The sequence below is a fragment of the Erythrolamprus reginae genome, chromosome 1 (genome assembly GCF_031021105.1).
Source record: "Erythrolamprus reginae isolate rEryReg1 chromosome 1, rEryReg1.hap1, whole genome shotgun sequence".
In the NCBI taxonomy this organism is placed as follows: Eukaryota; Metazoa; Chordata; class Lepidosauria; order Squamata; family Dipsadidae; genus Erythrolamprus; species Erythrolamprus reginae.
Window position 1 is genome coordinate 66,258,996 of NC_091950.1, and position 26,336 is coordinate 66,285,331.

Consider the following 26,336-nt stretch of genomic DNA (forward strand, 5'->3'; position numbering starts at 1 on the left):
AATACCAAATCCAATGCCCACCCATCTAGTTACAATTTAAAATTAATAATCTCATAAAAACAGTATATATAAGAAACAGGCACACAGTCAATCAATCAACAATCAAGCTTGGTAAATTTCAGGCTATTTTTCCAGATTCGTGAATGAAACATTTTCTATTTTTGACATACATGGTGGTACTTAGAAACACAACGAACTTTTGGGATGACAGTTTGCATGATATCCATTGCCTACTTGGTTCAGAAAATCTTAACCTTAAATCTATGAGGGAGGGCAGAGGGCGGAAAAAATGAATGCCAAATACAGTACTGTGAAAAAACCTGAGATGTGTGTCTATATCTAGTGGAGGCTCTAAATAATAAGAACATAGATACAAAAAGGAATCGGTCAGTGTACATAACCCAAGGAATCCATTGTGTCTGTATAATGCACAGAAAATGGGGAGCAAACAGAAAATGCTACAGGTTTTAAAACAGGAATGACTACATTTCATTAACATTATTGAAACTTAGGATGAAAAAATAGATTAATTAAAAATAGTCCAGACAAAAAAGTGCAAAAAATATGGGGAAAATGCACATGTCTTGAGATCCAAGAATCAGAGGATTCAAGAGCATTTGACAGCATATAAAAAGGGTTGGTTTTGTTTTTTTCATTTGAACTTAAATTTGTTAGACAAGTTAAAATGAACAAAAATGAATTGTGTTGCTTAAATTGGCTTTCAGTACTAGGAGTGTCAAGCAGTTAAATAATGTGTGCACATTTTAACCAGGCCCCACAAATGTGGCGTGCTGCTGGAAGTAACCTAGCCGATGATTTATATCATCAAGTTGTATTTTCCAATAACAAAATTTTGAGATAATCAATGCTGGAATGTCAAAATATATTTCAAGATAAAGTGGAAGCCAAAATATGAAGAAATGAGTTGGGTGGGTCAGCTCTTACTTATTTAGCTAACTCTTATAAAAAGCCTATACATAATTAATACTTGAATCTTCTCAAAATAAGAATCTCATATTCCCTGGGGTTTGACTCCTACAAATTCAACTATTGAATGAAAATCTGATAAATAAATAATGTATGGCTTTCAGATAATTTGCAAAGTTGACTTACCATTTATATTAATGCACTTCTCATGTTTTTAGGACTTTGTTCCTCTGTACCAAGATTTTGAGAACTTCTACACAAGGAATATTTACATGCGCATTAGAGATAACTGGAACAGACCAATCTGCAGTGTTCCAGGACCAAAAATGGATATGATGGAACGAGTTTCTTATGATTACAATTGGACATTCAAGTGAGTAAAAAGTTTTCAAAAGTTTGTAAGTAGCTAATCTTTAGAGAACTTGAACAGTTGAACAATTAGTTTTAGAGGTAGGCTAAAAGAACAGGAGTCGTACCTCCTGGGACAGTATATTTCTTTTCTAAGCTTTCTTCAGATGGAGGAGGGATCTTTAGCAGGTGCTTTTCGGTTTTGGATAGATACAGAGGTCATGTTTGGACTCCCTGGCTTATTATGGGGCCATTATTCTATGAGTGGGAACCAACATTTTAAATTTTATATTTTTCAGTTATATATTAATGAGTTTTCAGGACAAGTAGTAAACAGAAAAAGAAAAGAAAGAAATCAAGGAAAAAGCAAAAAAAAAAAGTAAGAGAAAACAAATTAAGAGAAATAAATAAATGAAAAATAGAAAGGTATAAAGTGATTATCAATATTCTTCAAGGCAATTATAAATACAAAAATTTTAATCTCTGTCTCTAAAGTTATATATTACTTTTCTTTATATAATTTATTTTAAAATTTTAGAAACATTCATTTTTCTTTATTTTTATGCAAAAAGTCTATAAGACTGCTTTAAGTCGGCAATATATAATGTTTTTCCTCCAATCAAAGAAATTAATTTCTTGAAATTAAATTCCTCTCCGAATCTTTGGAGAGGGGCGGCATACAAATCTAATAAATCAATAAAATAAATAAATAAAATCTGTTAACTTAACCAACCATTCCTCGAAAGTGAGTGATGCCAAGCTTCCATCTTGGTGCATACAATAAGCTGCTGTGATGATACAGTATATTAAAACAATCTTCCTTATTTTATTTTATTTATTTATTTATTAGATTTGTATGCCGCCCCTCTCCGCAGACTCTATCTAACTGCTTGTCTATTAATCCTGAAAGGAAAAGGTCTGGCTTCAATAGAACAGCTATGGGTATATCAATTTCCCCATGCCTGGCGACATAGGTGGGTTTTCAGGAGTTTTGCGGAAGGCAAGGAGGGTGGAGGCAGTCCTAATCTCTGGGGGGAGTTGATTCCAGAGGCCCGAGGCTGCCACAGAGAAGGCTCTTCCCCTGGGTCCCACCAGACAACATTGTTTTGTCGATGGGACCTGGAGAAGGTCGACTCTGTGGGACCTAATCGGTCACTGGGATTCGTGCGGCAGAAGGCAGTCCCGAAGGTATTCTGGTCCGATGCCCTGTAGGGCTTTATAGGTCATAACCAACACTTTGAATTGTGACCAGAAACTGATCGGCAGCCAGTGCAGGCCACAAAGTGTTGACGAGACATGGGCATATCTAGGAAAGCCCATGATTGCTCTTGCAGCCGCATTCTGCATGATCTGAAGCTTACGAACACTTTTCAAAAGTAGCCCCATGTAGAGAGCATTGCAGTAGTCGAACCTTGAGGTGATGAGGGCATGAGTGACTATCCAAGCAGGTCCGCAACTGGTGCACCAGGCGAACCTGGGCAAACACCCTCCTCGCCAATCTCTGGGGTGGCAGAAGGCCAGAATATTCCGGTCTTGCTGGGGAATGGCAGATATGGCGGAGACACGGGGTGGACCGCTCGGAGGGAACTAGAGATCGCTGCTTGAAAGCGATCCCTTGTTCCAGCCCTATGAACTCAGCCTGGGGCACTGGGTGACAAGCAAAATTCGGGCCCTGGGCTCAGACTGTTGCTACTTCATGCCAAATAAAGCTCCCCTCATCCAGGATTTACTCCTGGAGGAGGCCAACCCGGCATGTGTGACTAAGACCTGGCTGGGTCAGAGTTTCTCTCGGAAATGTGCCCAGCTGGGTTTCAGGTGTGTCACCAGCCGCGAACCCAGGGAAGGGGGGGGAGGAGTGGCTGTCATAGCCAGGCAAACCATCAGTCTGTATAGGCTTGCTGCACCTGAGATTGCGGGTTGTGAGTCCTTCCTTGTGAAGTTGGACCTAAGGGTATAGGTGGACTTGTTGCTCACGTACCTGCCTCCCAGCTGAGTGTCAATAGCCCTGCCTGCGCTACTCAAGGAAGTAGCCGGTCTGGCGGTGGAGTCCCCCAGACTTATTGTCTTGAGGGATTTTAACCTGCCATCGCTCGGCGAATTCTCTGGGTTGGCACACAAGTTCATGGCCACCATGGCAACCATGGACCTGAATCAAGTAATTCAGGGTCCGACTCACGAGGGGGGATATACTCTCAACATGGTATTCCTCTCAGGGCAATTGAGTAATGATATGAGATTAAGGGGCCTAGAGACTTTGCCTTTGTCATGGTCAGATCATTTTCTGCTGCGGCTTGATTTTAAGGCTACAATCCTCACCCACAGGGAGGTGAAATCGACTAGGTGATTCCGCCCCAGACATCTGATGGACCCAGAGGGCTTTCAGAAAGCGCTTGGAGTTTTACCAGATTCGCTTGTACGCAGTACGTCAGAGTCCCTTGCCGCTGCCTGGAATAGAGTGGCAGCTGGAGCTCTAGATTGAATTGCGCCTTTGCGACCTCTGTGGCAGTAGATCCTGGAGATCTCCTTGGTTTCCTGAGGAACTCCGGGGCATGAAATGCCACAAGAGATGTCTAGAGAAGCGCTGGATAAGAAGTAGATCCAAATCCGACCAAACACTTGTAGAAGCTCATATGGAGATTTACAAAGTGGTGATCAGGACAACAAGACGTGCGTACAATGTCACCCTGATTGCATCTGCGGAATCCCGTCCAGCTGCCTTGTTTAAGGTGACTCGCTCCCTCCTTAATCGGGGGCAGTTGGCGAACCCTTGCAGGGAAGTGCTGAGGACTTTAACAAGTTTTTCGCAGATAAAATCACTCAGATCCGTACTGACCTTGACTCCAATTAGGATCCAGTGTTGGCTGACAACAAGTCAGTTGAGATGACAGGGGCCAGTTCTAGTCCATTTGTGAGGGGGGAGTTTGATCTGGTAACACCTGATGAAGTGGATAAGGCCATGGGAGTTGTGAATTGGACCTATGTCCCTGCTGGCTGGTTTTGGCCAGCAAGGAGGTGACACGGAGCTGGGTCCAGGAGATTGTCAATGCTTCATTTTGGGGGAAGGTTGTTGAGAAGATGGTGTCACTCCAGCTCCAATGATAATCAGGATTCAGACCTGGCTATAGCACGGAAACTGCTTTGGTCACGCTGATGGATGATCTCTGGCGGGCCCGGGATAGGGGTTTATCCTCTATCCTGGTGCTCCTTGACCTCTTAGCAGCTTTTAATTATATATTTAATTAATTGTACCCAAAATATTATGTCTTGTTTTTATTATATGTTGTGAGCTGCCCCAAGTCCTTGGACAGAGGCGGCATAAAAGTCCAATTAATTAATAAATAATAAATTTAGCTTTTATTAGTAATGCCAGTTACTTTCTTTCCACATCATATTATGGGCATAAATTTGAATCTTTTTGTTTTAAAAAGTAATTTTCAGCATAGCATAGAGTCACTGTTTTCTGTAAATTGCTAGGGAACTAAAAACCCGGTGCATTATGTCTCCAAGTCCTTGATTTCTAAATGCACTATCTAAATTGTAGCCATTACTGATATTTAATATACTTGATACTATTTGTGTTCTCTATATAAATGTTTGTGTTTTTAATTAAATTATAGATATACAGGAAAGGTGATAAAAGATGTAATTAACATGGGATCCTACAACTATCTTGGATTTGCAGAAAACAATGGTGTTTGCAAAGATGCAGTGGCTAAAGTTCTCTCACAATATGGAGGTGGGGTTTGCAGCACTAGGCAAGAGATGGGTAAGTTCAGACAAGAAGCTTCTTCACCCAGACTTCGCAAAATATATTGTTACATGTGCTTTCTTAATTCTTAATTAGAATATTTTTTAATTCTTGCCATAAAAGAAAACCTTTTGGATATATGGTGGTATTTTACCTTACTTTTTCATATTTACAGGAAACCTGGATAAATATGAGGAACTAGAAAGTTTAGTAGCCAGATTTCTTGGTGTGGAAGCAGTTTTGGCATATGGGATGGGATTTGCCACAAACTCGATGAATATTCCTGCTTTGGTTGGCAAGGTATAGTTTCAGGAGAAGGGACAGACCTGATCCTGTCTTTGCATGTCTTTGTCTCAATAAGGTGTTTATAGCCTTATAGATCACAGTAATATAGATCACAATGTATAGATATTAATCACAGTAATTAAATAAATATTTAAAAATGTGTTTGATAAAAGAGAAGAATGAAAATTTCAGTATATAATGCAATTGTATTTAACAAATACAATTTGTTAACAATTTTAGTTTCTTAGAAGAAAAAAACAAATTAATATAGAAGAACTTATGCCACTATGATTTTAAAGCAGCAGCTTTTCAATATACAGTGGTACCTCGGTTCTCGACCACAATTTGTTCTGGAAGTGAGGTCGAGAACCGAATTAATTTATCCCATGGGAAATAATGGAAATGGATTTAATTGGTTCCCAGCCCATTGACTTGCTGGGAACCAATTAAATCTATTTCCTCTATTTCCTATGGGATAAAGATCTGAGGGGACGGGGTGAGAGGGAATGGGAGTCGGGATCTGACACGCCCCTCCTGGCCGCCCTCTTAACAGCCTCCCAGTCTCTACCGTCTAACTCAGAGGTCTTCAAACTTGGCAACTTTAAGACTTGTGGACTTCAACTCCCAGAATTCTCCAGCCAGTTATGCTGGCTGGAGAATTCTGGGAGTTGAAGTCCACAAATCTTAAAGTTGCCAAGTTTGAGGACCCCTGGTCTAACTGCTCCAAGCTGCAGGAAGGGTAGGGCTGGCTGCAATACCAGCAGCTTCGGGGGGCTCCTTTCCTCAGCGGTTCAGTTTATTACCTCCAGGCAGCTGCACCAACTTTTTCTTTCCCGGCAGCGGCGATGGCGGCGGCTTCCCTTCGAGGAGCAGCAGCAGCGTCGGAAACGTCACGTGATGAAAGGAAGCCGACGGAGCCGCCGCCGCCGCCGGGAAAGAAAAAGTTGGTGCAGCTGCCTGGAGGTAACAAACTGAATCACTGAGGAAAGGAGCCCCCGAAGCTGCCGGTATTGCAGCCAGCCCTACCCTTCCTGCAGCTTGGAGCAGTTAGACGGTAGAGACTGCGAGGCTGTTAAGAGGGCGGCCAGAAGGGGCGTGTCAGATCCCGACTCCCATTCTGTCTCACCCCATCCCCTCAGATCTTGTGACAGCTACTTTGCAAAGCTTGCCCTGGTCGCACATTTCGGATAGTAAACAAAATTTTCTGTTGAGTATCCTAATTTTTGTTCGGATATCGAAGCAAATTTTTGCAGAAAATTTTGTTCGGTATCCGAAATGTACGAAAACCAAGGTGTTCGAGAACCGAGGTACCACTGTATCAGGCTGTATTGAGTCATGAAGTTATTAGTGAATTTTTATTGAAGATATTATTCCTCAACTTAATTTAAAAAAAGATCATTACCTAGTATCTGCTGGTAATTACATAAACATTCTGTCATAGAAAGTATCTGCAGCCAGAATTACCTTCACCCAATATTGGAAAAATACAGAAACCCCCTCAGAATAAGCAGTAATTAATAAAATGTATAATTGTTCTGAAATGGACGGACTGACGATGGAATTAAGGGGCCAAAAAGATTCTGAGTATTATGAAACATGGATTGAGTTAAGAAATAGAAATAAAAAGATCACAAAAGATACATAAAGATCAGTAAAATAAAGAATATAATTATGTAAATATGAATGATTTGAATAGGGATTTTGTGATTGTATGAAATAATACGAATATTACTGTAATTAATTAATATGTATATTATAGGATTTAATGAAATATCCGATGTAGCAATGCAGAAATACTGAATGTTTGCTGATATTATAATTTCTTTTGATGTTTTTGTTTTCTGTTTGTTTGTTGTTTATTATTATTATTATTATTATTATTATTATTATTAGTTGTTGTATTTATCTGTTTCAGAATGTTTGAAAAACAATATTTTTTTAAAAAAAGTATTGGAATAAAATGTTATTCTGAATAAAAGTCCAGAATGTGCCCAATTTTTTCTTAGCTCTGTTGTTTTCCCATTATAGCTTTCAAATATAACCAATATTATTTATATCTCAAGTTGGTGAGAAGTGACAATAGACAACTTGATGAAAAGACAACAGATCATTCATATAAAAATTTCAGTAGCAATATGCAGACACTATTTTGACACTATTTACATTCAAAAACTGTTACATCAATGCTAGTTTTTAACTTTTAATACATCACAGGTTCTTCTTAACTTGGTATATTCTTCTTTGACTTTCAAGTAACATTAAATAAATTGAGAAATTTATAAAAGATGAAATATTCATTGATTTTGAAAAAAATTCCTTTCATGAATTTATTCTGACAGAAAAGCTATAAGATTAAGTGATCTAATCACTGCACTATTTTGCCTTATTACCATAAACGGTAATTTTTTTTCTTTGTTTTGTAATGCTGCTTACCTATCTTTGTATAAATATTTTCAGTCCTGTGAAAATGAACAAAATTTTAAAAAACCCACCAGGGAATAATTGCAGTTATACTGCCTGCAGTTTTGAGTATCTGTTACTAGTAAATACAGATCTGGTTATCTGTGCAAAGGTTTTCATATGGTTGAAAACCGTATGGGCATACGGTTCTTTTATATAAAAAGATTTTTAAAGTATTGGGGGGTGGGGGGAATGTCATAAGTGTGTGTGTGTTATATGCATGCTCATGAAAGTAGTTGGCTGTTGTGCAGGCATAAAATATTTTTCCAAGGTATTCACAATTTCATGTGTGTAGTTAAGCTAGAAAGAAATCCTGTGAATAACAAGGGTCTTTTATATTCTCTTGGTTGGAATATGTGGATTTCATTACATTATAGGAGAAACGTTATTGTTGCTTCTAAAATTTAGGCTTCAGATTAAATGGAAAAAGATTCTGAATGACCATCTAGTTTATCTGTATCTTTCTGAACTATTTATTTTGCATTTTGTCATGTTCAGGGTTGTCTAATATTGAGTGATGAGTTGAATCATGCATCATTGATCCTAGGAGCAAGACTGTCAGGAGCAACAATTCGAGTCTTTAAACACAATAGTGAGTATTTGGGAGGAGATCGGGTTATTATTCAAATATATGTTCTGCCGATATACTTGGTCACTCTTCAAAAATTGAAAGGATTATTTTTATTTATTTTACAGTATTTAAAGTTGTCCAATCCTAATAGAGTCTGAACTATATTGCAAAATGAAAACTAGCAATTAAACAATCAGCAAATAATTAAAATTTGTTGTTAGTTGCAAAGCAATATCCAACCCATTGCAAGCCCATGGGCAAAGGGGACAGCATTCCCAGGCCTTCTTGTCCTCTACCATCTTCTGGAGTTCATTTAAGCTCACACCCTCTGCTTCAGCGATTCCATCCAGCCACCTCATTCTCTGTCATCCCCTTCGTCTTTTGCCCTCAATATTTCCCAGCATTAGGCTCTTCTCCAATTAGTTATTCTTTCTCATTAGGTGGTCAGAGTATTCATTAAATATAATTAAAATAAGAATAACAAAAACATATACATCACAGCTATCCATAAAAGTAAAATAATTTTATTTCATTTTAATTTTGAGGGTGGACTGCATACTAAAAAATAGCTTCCTTGGCTTTTTAAACAAAATGCTAGCATATACAGTGCCAGGGGTTTTTTTGAGGTGGGGGGAGATACCCAATAAAATGCTACTGAGAAAGCTTATCACCTGCTATCTGTCTCACGTCTCTTACTAGGAGTGGAGGTCTGCAGCAAGCTTCTCTTGATGTCCAGACCAGACATTAAAATCAATTCTGGAAGAGCATTATCTGATATATTACAACATTGTATCATAATAGTTTTATGGGAATGACTAGTATCATAACTATTGGGCCCAGAAATGTATTGGTAACTGATGCAGTAATTTCAAAATAGGTTTTACACTAAGAGTGTTGATATATATCAATAACTAGAGTGTCATCCAAAGGCAGAATGTTTATATCCAGTCAATAGTTCTTTGATGTTTCCATAAGCATTCTTCAAAAATTATCTATAAATACATTACAAACCAATAAGACATTGTACATCCTTTTCTTATCCCCTGTTCCCTGTTAAACCTCTTATAAAATACTTAACCCAGATATTATCTGTCAGCTGTAAATCTGTGCTAGGAAAAAGCAAAGTCTCAGGCTTGGCTTCTTCCAGTTTTGTTTCTTCCTGATAGTGTCTCTTCCAACTCAATTTTGATTAATAAAAAGTAAGTTTATGATCAGAAGTGCCATTTCTAAATACAGTTATACATTGTCTTACGAACTTAATTGGTTCCAGAAGACGAAACAATGTTTCCCATAGGAATCAATGGAAAAGTGATTAATGCATGCAAGCCCAAAATTCACCCCCTTTGCCAACCAAAGCGCTCATTTTCATGCTGGTGGGATTCCCCTGAGGCTCCCCTCCATGGGAAACCCCACCTCCGGACTTCCGAGTTTTTGCGATGCTGCAGGGGAATCCCAGCAGCGCAAAAATGGGCACTTCACTGGCAACGGAAGTCCGGAGGTGGGGTTGACCAGCAAGGGAAGCCTCAGCGAAATCGCAGCATCGCAATCATATCTAACAGTCATTCTGCTGTTCAGTAGCTTTCCTGGTCTCTTGCCCTGGATACTTAAGATTGCTTTGCACAGTAAATCAATACTGAGACATTATGATACTATCTATCATCCCTATGTTTATGTTCAGTTTCATTTCCCATTTTACTATGACTCAGAACCTTTTTGAACTTTTCACAATATCTTTCATTTTTACCATCTGAATAATTAATGTTGACATAGAGATCTCATTGTTTACCTTTAATTCTAGTTAATTTATAAAGTGAGTTAAGAAGTCGTGGTATCATTAGACAATTCTTCTGCCTGAACCCATTTTTGGCTAATCAGAAATATATTTAGCTTTCTAAGTGTATTAATGAAGTCACCTCACAGTAGTTATTTCTAATGTTTTTCCCTCTTTTATCAGTTTAAACATTGCTCTACTGTATATCTATCTGATTCAGTTTCCTAAAACACAAAATGGTGAAATGTTTAATTTCATTTGGATATATATAAATACCATAAATATAGATATGATTTCATTTTTACCTGTCATTGTTCCTTTAATATAAGAGAATATGGTTTCTGAGATACCAGTTGATCTAAACCACCAGTCCCCAATCTTTACGGTTTGGTGTGGGGGGAGAGAGAGGGGAACCGACCCCTATAAGGGGCATATCACCACTTGTACATATGTGTGCTGGCCCGCCACTCAGGCAAGTCAAGCTGCGTACATGCAGGCTGGATGGCCGCTTGTGCAAGTTGAGCTGTGCAGGTGTGCACCGAACCTCCACTTGTGCAAGTCAAGCTTCCTGCGTGTGTACCAGCCTGCTGCTTGCACAAGTTGAGCTGCACATCTGCAAGCCAGCCAACCTCTTGTGCAGCCCGGTTCTTAAACAGGCCATGGCTCAGTGGTGGGCCACAATCCGGGTGCTGAGAACCTCTGATTTAAATACTTACTGCAATTATACTTTTTATTTCTGTTTCTGCTTTTAGTCCCTTTCTGAAGTCGATTTGTAACTGTGCTCTTTGTGTATAGATATGCAAAGCCTGGAGAAGCTACTGAAAGATGCCATTGTATATGGGCAACCTCGCACACACAGGCCATGGAAAAAAATTCTCATCATTGTTGAAGGCATATACAGGTAGCTTTCAATACCATTCTATTGATGTTCACCATATTCACTTGTTTACAGCGTGCGTTCCAAAAGTAATACAATTGAATTTCCTGCGCCGCTCCTATTGGTTGGAGTGGGACTGAAGCACTTGGAGTAGGTGGGGGGGGGACACCAAGCTTTGCCGCGAAACCGGTCTCAGTGCTTTCCAAGCTGCTCTCCTCCGCGCGCCGACTGGCACAAAGAAAATGGAATCAGGAATTTCAAATGAACTTTTACAATGTATAGAAATTGAACCTGATTATTTGGACAACGTCATCACTGGTGATGAAACCTGGGTTTTTGAATACAACCCAGAAACAATACGCAAAAGCTCTGAGTGGCACACCGACCAGTCCCCCAAGCCCAAAAAGGCAAGAATGAGCAAATCAAAAGTGAAAACAATGCTCATTGTCTTTTTCGACAGTAAAGGAGTAGTCCATAAGGAGTTTGTTCCTCAATGACAGACAGTTAACGCTGCCTACTAAGTGGATGTGCTGGAAAGACTCCAAAAAAGGGTCAACAGGATGAGAAAAGATATCCCCCACCCCACCCCATAGTTCTGACATCGCCCCAGCAGACTTCTTTTTATTCCCTTGTATTAAGGCAGCCCATTTTTTGTCCATAGAAGAGATCCAATCAGCCATGACAAAGACCTTGTGAGAGGTCCCCGAAGATGTCTTCCAGGGCGCGTACCGGTCATGGCAGAGTCGCTGGAAAAAATGTATAGAGGCCCAAGGACAGTACTTTGAAGAATTTTAAGTGTTTGTGCAAATCTGTTCAATAAATTACTTTTTTAAAAATTGCATTACTTTTACAACGCGCCCTGTATTTCTGTTTTAAGTCAAAATGTAACCAAAATGTAACCAAAATGTAAAATATAAGATTTTCATTAAAAAGTTCTTTTTAATGTAGCAGTAATAAGTGTGCATGCCCCAAGTAGTACTAATACCAGAAAATCTACTTTTACTTTTAAGCTCTGCAACAATGGAGTCTGTTTTATGTGCAGACACATGGGAATATTGGAGAGTCCTGGTGAAATTAATGAAAGTTTCAGTATTTTCAACAGAAGCTGGTTCGAAAGCTTTACTACCAATTTAATCACATCTTTCCCATAAACCAAAAAATATGTCCAGTCAATGAAGCAGTGGAAGTGATGTGCCGGTGTCTGGAGGCTGTTGAGGTCTGGATGGGTGTCAACAGACTCAAACTCAACCCTGATAAGACGGAGTGGCTGTGGGTTTTGCCTCCCAAGGACAATTCTATCTGTCCGTCCATCACCCTGGGGGGGGGGGGAGAATTACTGACCCCCTCAGAAAGGGTCTGCAACTTGGGCATCCTCCTCGATCCATAGCTCACATTAGAGAAACATCTTTCAGCTGTGGCGAGGGGGGCATTTACTCAGGTTCGCCTGGTGCACCAGTTGCGGCCCTATTTGGACCGGGAGTCACTGCTCACAGTCACTCATGCCCTCATCACCTCGAGGCTTGACTACTGTAACGCTCTCTACATGGGGCTACCTTTGAAGAGTGTTTGGAGACTTCAGATTGTGCAGAATGCAGCTGCGAGAGCAATCATGGGCTTCCCTAGGCATGCCCATGTTACTCCAACACTCCGCAGTCTGCATTGGTTGCCGATCAGTTTCCGGTCACATTTCAAAGTTTTGGTTATGACCTATAAAGCCCTTCATGGCACCTGACCAGGATATCTGCGAGACTGCCTTCTGCCGCACGAATCCCAGCAGCCGGTTAGGTCCCACAGAGTTGGCCTTCTCTGGGTCCTGTCAACTAAACAATGTCGTCTGGCAGGACCCAGGGGAAGAGCCTTCTCTGTGGCGGCCCCGACCTTCTGGAACCAGCTCCCCCCAGGGATCAGGACTGCCCCCATCCTCCTTGCCTTTCGTAAACTTCTTAAACCCCACCTCTGCCGTCAGGCATGGGGGAACTGAGATATCCCCCCTTGCCTACGTAGCTGTATGTATGATATGTTTGTGTGTATGCTTTTTTATATACTGGGGTTTTTAGGCTTTTTAATGTAAAATTGTTATTTTAAACTTTAATATTAGATTTGTTACTGTATATTGTTTTTATCATTGCTGTGAGCCGCCCTAAGTCTGCGCAGAGGGGCGGCATACAAATCTAATAATAATAATAATAATAATAATAATAATAATAATAATAATAATAATAATAAATAATGGTGGTTTTATTAGCTTTAAAATGTTAAAAATCCTTGCCATGATTTATAAAGCAGCTGACATTCTGATTCTTAAATATCTGTTACATGAAAAGATGTACTAAGTTCCCTGTCTACCTATAAACCTAATGTATATGGTTGCAAGACAGCCTCCCAACTTTTAGAAATAGATAACCCTACTCAAAATTTGATCCCTGGATTTTGGTCACTGCCTTTCCCAGTTAAGGCCTATGCTACATATAAGACCTTCTACATGTAAGACCTTCTGCCATTTTGTTCATATAGAAATAGAAAGGTGTGCTATGTATAAGTGTGTCTCCTGCAATGATTATTAGAAGATATTAGGTGAACTATTTTTAAAGAGGAATTTGGCATTATTAGGGGATTCTCAATTTGTTTTGTGCTTTTTTGTAACAGCATGGAGGGATCCATAGTCCGACTGCCTGAAGTAATTGCTCTTAAGAAAAAATACAAATGTTACCTCTACATGGATGAAGCTCATAGTGTAGGATCAATGGGTCCCACTGGCCGGGGTGTAGTTGAGTATTTTGGACTTAACCCTGATGATGTGGATATTATGATGGGGACATTCACTAAGAGCTTTGGTGCTGCTGGAGGATATATTGGAGGCAAGAAGGTAAAAAATAGTTATTGAGAAGTTGGATAATTGTAAAATGGGAATAGTAGCAATTTACTGTTAATAATAGCAATTTACTGATTTCAGAATGTCAAAGCTGGCCATTAGAATCTTAGGTAAAAAGACTTGTTTTTTTAAAGCTCAGCACAAGTTTATTGAAAGTCAAACGAAAGAACTGGATAAGTAGTTTTGTACTGTGATATTTTTCTTTCTACTCTTTTCATAGAGTGTTCCTATGAAAAATACATAACCCAACAAGCATTTATTTATTGACAACATTTAAAAATTTTAAAGCTACAAGATTAGTGACCGTACTTTGTTATAGGTGCCAGGTATCTTGTTCCAAGAATGAAATATAAATACAGTAAAATATAGCTGTTTAAAGCTGATTTAATTTTTTTCTTTAAAAAAATGTCTCTTCTTATATGTATCACTATAGTAGTATTATTTACTCACTTTTAATACTGTATACTGTAATGCAGTATATTGAAATAAATCCCGAGTCCAAATTTCACATTTCAATGAAAACAAGGCTTTATATTTAAATATTTAAACTATTTCTGTATTCTTTGTATTTCTATTTCTATTCTTCTGTATTTCTATTTCTGTAGTCCTTGCTTTCTCCTATTCCCATTTCACAATTGGTTTGTCATATTTTCAATTTTATGTCCTTTGTTTAACCTTTTTTATGGTTAAGACTACGGCAAGTCAGTTCAGCAGCCCTTTCATACCTGTTCTTCTATATTTTTCATATTTAAAAAATCTTCAATTGTTACAGTATAGTCTGCTTTCAACAGAGTTGTCTGAAATTTTTAGAAATTATATTCAGCTAAATGTACTTTGAACAAAATCCTCTTGAAAGCATTATATAACAAATTTAAGATACTTCAATATGCTTAATTTATATTAATGGTGTATAGTAGAAACTATAATAGAATTCAGCAAAGGTCTTGGTAGTGGCATACTTTGGATGGAGACCTGTCATGATTAATCATGGAAAATGCAGAAATTGATCTATATACCAAGAACTCAAGTTCAAAAATCTTGGAAATATTCCTCATGTTTTTTTCTCCCTTTTGAATATATCTTGAACGTTGTTGAGGTAACTTTATACTAGGGTGGTCACCAAGAAGAAATTAATTTTGAATTATCCCTCACCTCCTTTTAACAAAGTTTTAAAATGATGAAAACTGCACATGCAAAAGTAAATCAATTATATAATAATCTATTTTGTTAGAGATAAAAGTGAGTGTCTTATATTTTTCAAAGTATTAATTCAGTTTTATATATAATTCATTCCTAAAACCATTTGGTTAACTGCAGTGATGGGTATATCTTCAGAACCCTTAGTTAATACCATCAACTAAGTGAATTCTCTTTTTACACCCTACTTCTTTTAAGTTCTGAGATACTATTTCAATAAGCCAGTTCTGATTTATCTATTATGGAGAATATATCTTCTAATAGTTTTCTATATTTGCTTTACCAGGAGCTGATTGATTACCTTCGTGTCTACTCACACAGTACAATATATGCCACATCATTTTCCCCTCCTGTTCTTGAACAAATCATTGCATCAATGAAGTGTCTTATGGGTGAAGATGGCACAAAAATTGGTGAGTGAGAGTCGGTTATTGCAGTAGTTTTTGGTTTTGGGATTGTTGTGTTTCTTTGTATCTGCTTCTAAGAGTAGTGCTTCATTTGCACTAATACGTTTTAAAAAGCACCTTTCGAATGCCTTGCTAAACTCTAGAAGTAATTCATTAAACATAATGAATCCTCTTTCTAACAATTGTACTAATCAGAAACTATGTAGATCTTTCAGAATACAGTGTTCCTTCGATTTTCGCGGGGGATGCGTTCCGAGACTGCCCGCGAAAGTCGAATTTCCGCGAAGTAGAGATGCGGAAGTAAATACACCATTTTTGGCTATGGACAGTATCACAAGCCATCCCTTAACACTTTAAACCCCTAAATTACCATTTCCCATTCCCTTAACAACCCTTTACTCACCATTATTACTGGTACTCACCATTGAATAAGACACAGTGATCCTGATATTTATAAACATAATTATTTATTAGCAATAATTATTTTTTTTATTTATTTGCAAAAATTATTAATTTGGCAATGACGTATGATGTCATCGGGTGGGAAAAACCGTGGTATAGAAAAAAAAACGCGCAAAGTATTTTTTAATATTTTTTGAAAAACCGTGGTATAGGCTATTCGCGAAGTTCGAACCCACGAAAATTGAGGGAACACTGTATACAGTGAACCCTCGATCATCGCGAGGGTTCCGTTCCAGGACCCCAAGCGATGATCGATTTTTCGCGAAGTAGCGGTGCGGAAGTAAAAACACCATCTGCACATGCGCAGATGGTGTTTTTACTTCCACCGCCCTTCGCCCGCCCACCCCGTTGCTCGCGCCTGGGGTTTCCCCGCGCGCGCGCCGCCCGCCCACGCCATTGCTGGGGCCGCTTCCCAGCTGGGAAGCGAAGCTGGGGTCCCCGCGCGCGCGCCCGCCCACGCTACGAGCGGCATTTCACCTTCCCTCCCAGGCAAAAAGATGCCGGCATTCTGGGCTGATGGGGTCGGACTTCCCAGGCGGAAGGCGTGCCCCTCTCCCCGCATCTTTTTGCCTGGGAGGGAAAGTGAAATGCCGCTCGTAGCAGCTGCTAGAGCCGCCGGCATTTCACTTTCCCTCCCAGGCAAAAAGATGCCGGGGAGAGGGGCACGCCTTCCGCCTGGGAAGTCCGGCCCCATCATCCCAGAATGCCGGCATCTTTTTGCCTGGGAGGGAAAGTGAAATGCCGGCGGCTCTAGCAGCTGCTACAAGCGGCATTTCACTTTCCCTCCCAGGCAAAAAGATGCCGGGGAGAGGGGCACGCCTTCCGCCTGGGAAGTCCGGCCCCATCAGCCCATAATGCCGGCATCTTTTTGCCTGGGAGGGAAAGTGAAATGCTGCTTGTAGCAGCTGCTAGAGCCGCCGGCATTTCACTTTCACTTCCACCCCCTAGCCAAACGGCTTTTTTCGTGTTTAGCGCTCGAACGCCGTGCCTTTCCTTCAGCTCTAAAGAAGCGGCAACTGCCCTGCCTCCCCCCAGCCGGTTAACTTGAAGCGCTCGGTTAACCGGCTGGGGGAGGCAGGGCAGTTGCCGCTTCTTTAGAGCTGAAGGAAAGGCAGGCGACTGCCTTTCCCTTGGTCGATTCCCGGAGACCGCTTTGGAACATCGCTTTGGGAGAGGGGGCAACTGCTCCCGGTTAAGAAGCAAGAATCCACCCCCTAGCCAAATGGCTTTTTTCCTGTTTAGCACGGCGTTCGAGCGCTAAACACGAAAAAAGCCGTTTGGCTAGGGGGTGGATTCTTGCTTCTTAACTGGGAGCAGTTGCCCCCTCTCCCAAAGCGATGTTCCAAAGCGGTCTCCGGGAAGCGACCGAGGGAAAGGCAGTTGTCTGCTTTTCCTTCAGCTGGAAAGAGGAGGCAAATGCCCTGCCTTCCCCCAGCCGGTTAATCGAGCGCTTCAAGTTAACCGGCTGGGGGAGTAGCCCCCGCCCGGCTCCCTTCAGCCCCCCGGGGTCAAGCGGGCGGGGGGCGGCCGGGACCTCGCCTGTTTCCGCCGCCCGCATCGCCCCTCCGACGGGCCGGCCTCCCCCGCCCGCCTCTGCTGCAGCCACCGCCGCCTCCCCGACTGGCACAAAAGGGCCCCGCCCGCCCCGCCCCAAAGTTTACCTTGCGGCGGGATTCAAAGTGCTGGGGTGGGGGGTGTCACTTCGCCGCTCGTGTCCTGGCTAAACCGGGCGGCAGGAGACAGGCTTTGAGTTTTTAGCTGCGGGGAGAGAAGTAGGACTTTCCTAACTCCCTCCCCCCGCAGCCAAAACTCAAAGCCTGTCTCTTTTTTTTCTTGCGGCGAGCCCAAGCCGTTCCCCTCTCGACCGCAGCCGAGCTTCCCTCGGCCCCCTTTGGCCCCGTCGCCTCCTCCCCGCCTGCCTTTCCTCGCCAAGCGCACGAAAAAAAAGAGAGAAGGCTTCTACCAGAAGCCGGGGACGGCGGGCAGGGGCATGAAGGATCTCTTGCGGGGGAAAAGCCGCTAGCCAGCTTTCGGAGCTCCTCCGCCATCACCCGCTTCTGGTAGAAGCCTTCTCTCTTTTTTTTCGTGCGCTTGGCGAGGAAAGGCAGGCGGGGAGGAGGCGACGGGGCCAAAGGGGGCCGAGGGAAGCTCGGCTGCGGTCGAGAGAGAAACGGCTTGGGCTCGCCGCAAGAAAAAAAAGAGACAGGCTTTTAGTTTTGGCTGCGGGGGGAGGGAATCCCGCCGCAAGGTAAGCTGCGGGGCGGGCGGGGCCCTTTTGTGCCAGTCGGGGAGGCGGTGGCGGCTGCAGCAGAGGCGGGCGGGGGAGGCCGGCCCGCCGGAGGGGCGATGCGGGCGGCGGAGACAGGCAAGGTCCCGGCCGCCCCCCGCCCACTTGGCCCCAGACCGGTGCAGCAGGAAAGGGACGGAGAAGGCTCACTGGCAGCCCTTGCCCATCGCCGCGCCTTCGCTTCCCCCCCTCCCCCGCTGGATCCGGCAGCGTGCTGAGGGGAATTGCCGCGGACTGGAGGCAGTGAGGCAGACCGGCTCCGAGGCGAGCGGCCGGAGCTGCGCCCTCCTTCGCCCGCCAGGTGAGGCGAAGGCGAGGGGCGCGCGGCTGCAGCGAGGAGCCGAAGATCCGGGCGGGGAAGACCCAGGGAAGGTTCCTTCGTCCGCCTAGCAGCTGATCTGCTCGGCAGCGCAGCACCAGCGAGGAGCCGAAGATCTTCGGCTCCTCGCTGCTGCTGCGCTGCCGAGCAGATCAGCTGCTAGGCGGCCGCTCGAGAGCAAGAGGGGGAGAGATAGAGAAAGAGAGAGAAGGAAAGAAAGAGATGAGAGAGGGAGGAAGAGAGTGTGAGAGAGGAAGAAGCAACATAGAGAAAGAGGGGGAAGACCCAGGGAAGCCTCTGCCCGGCGGGGAAACTCCACCATCTACGCATGCGTGGAAGGGCACGCATGCGCAGATGGTGGAGTTTACTTCCGGGTTGAAAACTAGCGAAATAGCCCTTTCGCGATCCTTGAGGACGCGAAACTCGAGGGTTCACTGTATACAAAATATCTTTTGAAATTGTTAATGCAACCATATCATCTTTAAGGCATATATCAGTGTCCAAAGCTAATCCCAGTTGTCTTCACATGCTCTGTGAACAGGATACGCTTGTTGAAAACGCAGTGACAGTTTCTGAAGCTTCCATATATGAAAAAGACATAGCTGCTTTAAAAATTGGAAAAGAGGCATTTAAATATAAAATATGAATTTTAAAGCTCTATTTGCAAGCATGTTGCACAACCTTAGTAATCAGTTTGATTGCCTTGGGTTTAATAAAATGTGATACTGAATATTCAAGCCTTTTAAAAATTGATTCTGTGCTGAGATTAGAAATGGATTTAAGTAAACCAATGCACATTTTATTGAACATTTACTAATAGAAACTGAGGTAACTTGACCAGTTTTCAAATGATTTGAATATTCTTACTACCCAGTTATATTCAGGATGTTAAAAATACTTGATACTTAATACTTAATAGGACCCTAAGCCAACCCTAAGCCATTGGACTTAATACAAAAGACCTCTAAACTCACAATTTAATTAAAGCTATCCAATTTTTTCTATTGACCACCAGATGGCAATATTTATGGAAAAATTTTAAACTGTCTTAATCTTTTATAGAAGAGTATTTCGGAAAAACATAAATTTATCCTTTTTATTTCATATAGATATAACTTGACATCATTGCCAGGTAAAGATATGGTATCTCTTTTTTATCAAGAAGAAAACCTTAGTTTAAGTGGTGTATAAGTATCTTCTTAAATATTTCTGTCACTCTGTAAATGTTCATGATTGAATAGCCATGCTCACGTTTACATCAAAAATATTTTATGCACTATGAGCTTGTGATGACTTGTCAATAAACTAAATGGAAGAAATAGACTGTCTTCATTGACACTATAGTGGTGTGCTTACATGTTTGTATATAAGAAAAATCAAGTTGAGTTTTTCAGATTGCATCTAAAATGTATCTGGAAAGTTGCCATTTACAAGAACCTTTAAAACTGCAGCCCCAAAAATGTGGTGAGGTGGTTTGCTTCAGGTGGCATTGATGATAAAGCTGATAAATTTGATGAGGTAGTTTGCTCCAGATGATTTTTAAAATAGCAGTTGTGGCATTTTATCAAATAATAATATGGTGTTCTTAAATTTACTTGGTCAATAAAATTATTTATTTATTTTTTATTTATATCACTGCTCATCTCAAGTGCATGACTGGATAGCTCATAAGGTTAAAAAATAAAATATATCCATATTAAAATAAAACATTCCGGTTTATCATAAATAAACCTCCAACATAACCAAAATGGGCTCCAACCTATATGTGGGTCCCAAGGTTCAGACACAGAACCAGGTCTTCAAAGCATTTGGAAAAGCCAGCTGGGTGGTTGTTAAATAAATTCATCTTCCACCATTGGCTTTAATTGTCGGAAACTGCCTGAAAAGAATGGTGATCACATGACCCTGGGATGATGCAACTATTGTAAATACATGCCGGTTGCCAAGCACCAAAATGTTGATTACATGATTCTGGAGATAATGCAACAGTTGTTATGTATCACACAAGGACCAGTTGTAAGTAACTTTTCTTAGTGCCGTTGTAACTTTGAACACTTGCTAAATGAATGGCTGTAAGTTGAGAACTACTCTGTGTGAGATCATCTCTCACAAAATAATCAAATTGCTGAGATTTTTTGTATTTACAGTATGTATTAAGCAGGATGAGATGTGAAATATGTTAGAATGTGAGTATTGAGATTTATAAAGTTGATTATACTATTTTCAGTACTTGGACTTTCAAATTGTGTCTTGCTACATGTTGGTTTTGTATCCTTTTTCACACAGTGAATCTCCATATATGATTAAGTAGGTTCCCTGTTAGGGAATAGATAACCTGTTTGTCTGATCAGAGTTTTGATCAGATCCATCTGATAGAATTTTTACATTTTTCATGAGGAGAGATTGTGGATGGTCTTCTTGACCATTTTCTTTATAAACTATATGAGAAGTTGGTAGCTTTTTAATCTTGAAATTCATCATTTTCAATGCCCATAACATATTGCTAAGCATTTGTAATTATTCCAAAAAAAGTATTTGCAATTATTCAAAAAAGAAAAATCCTTGGCCAAACAGGATGTTGTTAATGGAAGACATGAGAACACACATGCTTCAGAAAAGGACAAGAGGCTAATGAAGAGTGAACAGTTGTAATTAGGTGACAGCACATACAATTTGGAAAGAGGACAGTGGCTTCCTTTCTTTTATTTCTTATTGTTTGTTTCAAGAAATCTTTCAATTCCCATTAGTGTTTCTGTCTAGCACTCATAATGATAATCCCCAGGGTTTTGTCTCAAATAATCTGTGTAATTTAAGAATATAGTGTCTGACAGTTTTGTATCTTAATTTCACAACTGAACATGAATTAGTTTATATACAGGTACTATGCTCTTAAAATCTGTTTCCATATTTTTTATAGTTAGCATATTGCTTTCCAGTAACTTGTAACTTATAGTTAGCATATTGCTTTCCAGTAACTTGTATGTCCCTATTTTCAGCATTTATAAGTGCAAACAACCCCCACCCAACTTGTGTTTTGTAACATTTAACTTAAAGTGAAATACGTACATATAAAAGACCACCCTAGTAAGACTCTTTTAAACAAATTAACTATTTATATGAGTGTTCAAATGAACCAAAAATAACTGAAATATGGAGAAAACATGGTTTCTTTGGAGAAAAGATGTTAATTAAAACCTTGACTGCTAGAGAAAATTAATCATGTTTATACAGGTGGAAGGGAATTTAAAAGAAAAAATCTGGGACATATTTTCTGCATAACTTAAGATAGGGATCTGAAAACGAGGAAAATATTGGTCCAAAAATATTGTGTAATTTTTAAAAAATTACTATATTTATTTTATTTTACCTAATTCATGAACTGAATAATTGCTAAATAAATGTAAATGGCACTATTTAATATTTTCAAATTTTAAATAATGTCAAAAAGCATCCATAGCTCAGCCAGGGTTGCCTATTTAACTATAATTGATTAAACTATAAGTAATCTGAAAGAATGTAAATATGATGTGCGGTCATTGCTACACATTAATCTGCTTGAAGGAAGGACTTTTCATTATATAAATTTGGAGACCAGATTCATGGCTATGGCTTGCTAACTGTAGATTATAAAATGAATCTTGGATTTGCTAGGTTCATCTATTATCTAAGCTATGAATAATTGATGATGATGATGATGATGATAATAATAATAATAATAATAATAATAATAATAATAATAATAATTTATTAGATTTGTATGCCACCCCTCTCCGAAGACTGGATTCACACAGTGTACTAAATATTGTAGCTTTTTACATTGTGTTATCCTAGCCACACGATGCTTCAGTGCGGGAAACAACTTCGTTTGTTCCAGATTTCGAAGAGAGAAAGATTTCTTGCATTCAGGGTGCAGCCAGTTAATTTTCTCCTGGTGCTGTGTCTTACGTGCACTCTCCCCCCTCCACCCACCCCCGCAGAGAGTGAGATAGAGAGGAGTGGGTTTGGAAGAGACAAGCGTGTGCTCAGCTGCTTCTGCCGCTGAGCCTGGCTAGAAGTTTGGCTGTCAGCTCGGCTTCTTCAGGCAGCCGAGGAAGGAGGGAAGGATCAGTGGACACAACACTGAGGAACACGATGGAGCTACAAGTCCACTGAGGTTACGCTCAAGTATTTCTATATTGCTGATCTAGCCCTTCTATTCACTTTTTTTAGATGTGTTTTTAATTAATGGCAGGAGAACTCTTCAAATTAAATGGGCAGTCTTGAACTTCAGTTTTATTTGAAAAAAGTATGTGGGCCCAACATTGATCCTTCAGTATCTGAAGCAAATAAAATTGCTGTAGGTAGGCATTCAGTGTTTTAAATTGTGTCCATTTGTTCAGAAAAAGGACAGAAATAAGTTTGAGGTAGACAAAATTGTGAGCAATGTTCTCAGGTCCAATAGGTGGACGTTTCATGATGCCCATTGTAAGAATAGACTCACCCCAGATTATTTTGTAAGAATATCAAAAAGGCTATCAAGACTCAAATTGGCTGATTAGTCCTCAGACCTTGAAGTTTTATTTAATTATTTCATGGTATAGTTTCTCTTTGGAATAGAATATAATAGAATTCTTTATTGGCCAAGTGTGATTGCACACACAAGGAATTTGGTGCATAAACTCTCAGTGTACATGAAAGAAAAGATACATTTGTAAAGAATCATGAGGTACTTCATAGAAACATAGAAACATAGAAGTCTGACGGCAGAAAAAGACCTCATGGTCCATCTAGTCTGCCCTTATACTATTTTCTGTATTTTATCTTAGGATGGATATATGTTTATCTCAGGCATGTTTAAATTCAGTTACTGTGGATCTATCTACCATGTCTGCTGGAAGTTTGTTCCAAGGATCTACTCACTCTTTCAGTAAAATAATATTTTCTCATGTTGCTTTTGATCTTTCCCCCAACTAACTTCAGATTGTGTCCCCTTGTTCTTGTGTTCACTTTCCTATTAAAAACACTTCCCTCCATGATTGTCATAAGGGTCAAATAAGGAATAAGGAAACAATATTAATAAAAATCTTAAGGATACAAGCAAGTTACAGTCATACAATCATAAGTGGGAGGAAATGGGTGAATAGGGATGATGAGAAAAACGAGTAGTAATAGTAGTGCAGACTTAGTAAATAGTTTGACAGTGTTGAGGGAATTATTTGTTTAGCCGATTGGATTCAATTAAAAAGGTTCCAAAATTCTAAGGTTAAATTCAATAACTTTTCAATCAAGAATCTAGAAACTTGTTAAGTGATAAAATATGTGGATTCTTCTGGAATAATAAATCCAAAATGTTGTTTAGTTGACAAAGCAAAATTGTATATACAATTTAATATAATTTGTTCCTAATGTGGAAATTAGGTTATTTTTCCTCTTCATTGTTTGTAAATTATTTTTTAAAAGTGAAGAATGTTTGGTTGTACCATAGGTATTTCGCTTTTGAATTTCCTCTAATAATACAATTGTTAATATAGTGTTGAATTATCACATTGGGAACCCAGAGACCAGTCAAAACTAATTTGAACAGAGCAAACTTTTGTTGTTGTTGTTGCTGACCTCAAGAATCCCAAGCTGTGCCAAAGAGCTGTTGGAAAAACAAATACTTTGTAGGTCATAAAGAGTTTCCGGCTTCTCCTCAGGGGGCTGACAACTTTAAAATATCACTTAATGGGGATGTGGTTCTGGCAGGGGTCTTTTAAATCTAACAGACTGCTCCTTCCCTTGCAGTCCTCCTTGAGGCATAGAAGTGGCTTTTGGAAAGTTCTCTTTGTTTGGAATGTTTTAGCCCTTACAGCAGGGGTCCCCAAACTTTTTACACAGGGGGCCAGTTCACTGTCCATTGGACTGTTGGAGGGCCGGACAAAAAAAAATACTATGAACAAATCCCTATGCACACTGCACATACCTTATTTTAAGGTACAAAACAAAATGGGAACGTACTATTTAGAGGGGGGGGGAAGACGTCTGAAATTCATTTGTTTTTAAATTGGCTATATAAGGTTTTCTTGGTTTATAGAAAAATGTATAAAGAAAGAAGGAAGCACTTTGCCATAATGATTAATAAGTTAGAAATATAATTGGTGTTGTATGTTTTGAAGGAACATTAAGGAGGGAATTTAAATAAAAGAAAAGTATGTACCTGGATGACAACATTAGGGGAAAAAAACTTTTGCAACTTTTTGATGATTGATATTGGTTACTAAGAAAATACCGCATTTTGTTCATAGAAAATTAGATGGTACACTGTATTGTTTGAATTTATGTTGAGAGAAAAATTTAAAAAAAGTTTAGCCAAAAAAAATTAGCAAAACATTTCTCTCTCTCTCTTTCTTTCTCTCTCTCTCACTCTCTTTCTCTCTCTTGTTTCTCTCTCCCTCTCTTGCTTTCTTTCTCTCCCTTGCTCTCTCTCTTTTTTTTGTACTTTCTCTCCCTCTCTTTCTTTCTCTCTCGCTCTCTATCTGTTACTCTGTCTGTTGCTCTCTCTCACTCGCTCGCTTTCTCTCTCTTGTTCTCTTTTCTTCTCTCTTCCTTTCTTCTTCTTCTCTCTCTCTTTGTCGGTGGTGAGCACCAGCACTGCCTCTCTCACCTGCTTCCGAGGCGGTGCCAACCCAGAGGAAGAAGAGCACGGTCAGTCGTTCCATTGGTGGCACTGGGGTGAACACTCCCATTGCCAGCCCACCATGCACCTGGGGGGAGATGGAGAGTCTCTCCCAGCAACCACAACCGGGAGGCTCAGCAGTGGGAGCGGGCGCTGCTCCCTCTCCTCCTCCCACCGCCTGTGTTGGGGAGAGACAAGGAAAATGTGGAGGCTGGCAAAGGTTTTTCTTGTTCTGCCAGCCCGCCTGGGAGGGGCAGGGAGGCTCGGCAGCGGCCCATCCATGGTGGGCGGGAGCGGCCGCGGTTCCCTTTCCTTCTCCCACTGCCTGTGTCTACCACCGGTGCCTCCCGCCAAGCTGGCGGAAATAATTTCTGCACTTTCTATGGCCACCTGGCTGGGCTACCCAGAGGGAAATGGCAGCTCCTGCCCGAGGAACCCGCAGCGACTGTCGCTGGCTTGGCGGTAGGCGCCGGCGGTAGACACAGGTGGTGGGAGAAGGAAAGGGAGCCGTGGCCGCCCCCGCCTGCCACGGATGAGCTGGTGCCGAGCTCCTGGTTGTGGCCTCACAGCCCCCCTCCCCAGCAGGCTGGCAGGGGAATGGGGAGCACACACGAATGCGTGGCATTCAAAACAACAAAATTCAATTCAATTCAATTTATTGGATTTATATGCCGCCCCTCTCCGAAAACTCGGGGCGGCTAACAACAGTCATGAACAATATACATGAACAATATACAGTAAAAATCCAATACTAAAAACTAACTTAAAACCCCTTAATGTATAAAACCAGCAAACGTACAAACATACCATACATACAGTTGTATCAGCCTAGGGGGAGAAGAAGTCTTAATCCCCCCATGCCTGGCGGCAGAGGTGGGTTTTGAGTAGCTTACGAAAGGCAAGGAGGGTAGGGGCAGTTCTAATCTCTGGGGGAGTTGGTTCCAGAGGGCCGGGGCCGCCACAGAGAAGGCTCTTCTCCTGGGTCCCGCCAAGTGGCATTGTTTCGTTGACGGGACCTGGAGAAGACCCACTCTGTGGGACCTAACTGGCCGCTGGGATTCGTGCGGCAGAAGGCGGTCTCGGAGATATTCTGGTCCGATGCCATGAAGGGCTTTAAAGGTCATAACCAACACTTTGAATTGTGACCGGAAACTGATCGGCAACCAATGCA

At 40.9% G+C, this 26,336-nt stretch overlaps 1 protein-coding gene across 1 annotated transcript in view; it reads left to right on the top strand.

The window, feature by feature from the left end:
* SPTLC2 (serine palmitoyltransferase long chain base subunit 2) overlaps positions 1 to 26,336 on the top strand; it is a 53,692-nt gene that overhangs the window by 13,510 nt on the left and 13,846 nt on the right. Inside the window, exons 3-9 of the mRNA XM_070754029.1 lie at positions 1,146 to 1,300; positions 4,893 to 5,041; positions 5,199 to 5,323; positions 8,267 to 8,360; positions 10,906 to 11,011; positions 13,634 to 13,853; positions 15,343 to 15,469. Of these exons, the coding sequence (XP_070610130.1) occupies positions 1,146 to 1,300; positions 4,893 to 5,041; positions 5,199 to 5,323; positions 8,267 to 8,360; positions 10,906 to 11,011; positions 13,634 to 13,853; positions 15,343 to 15,469 (976 nt within the window). The remainder of the gene's footprint in view (positions 1 to 1,145; positions 1,301 to 4,892; positions 5,042 to 5,198; positions 5,324 to 8,266; positions 8,361 to 10,905; positions 11,012 to 13,633; positions 13,854 to 15,342; positions 15,470 to 26,336) is intronic.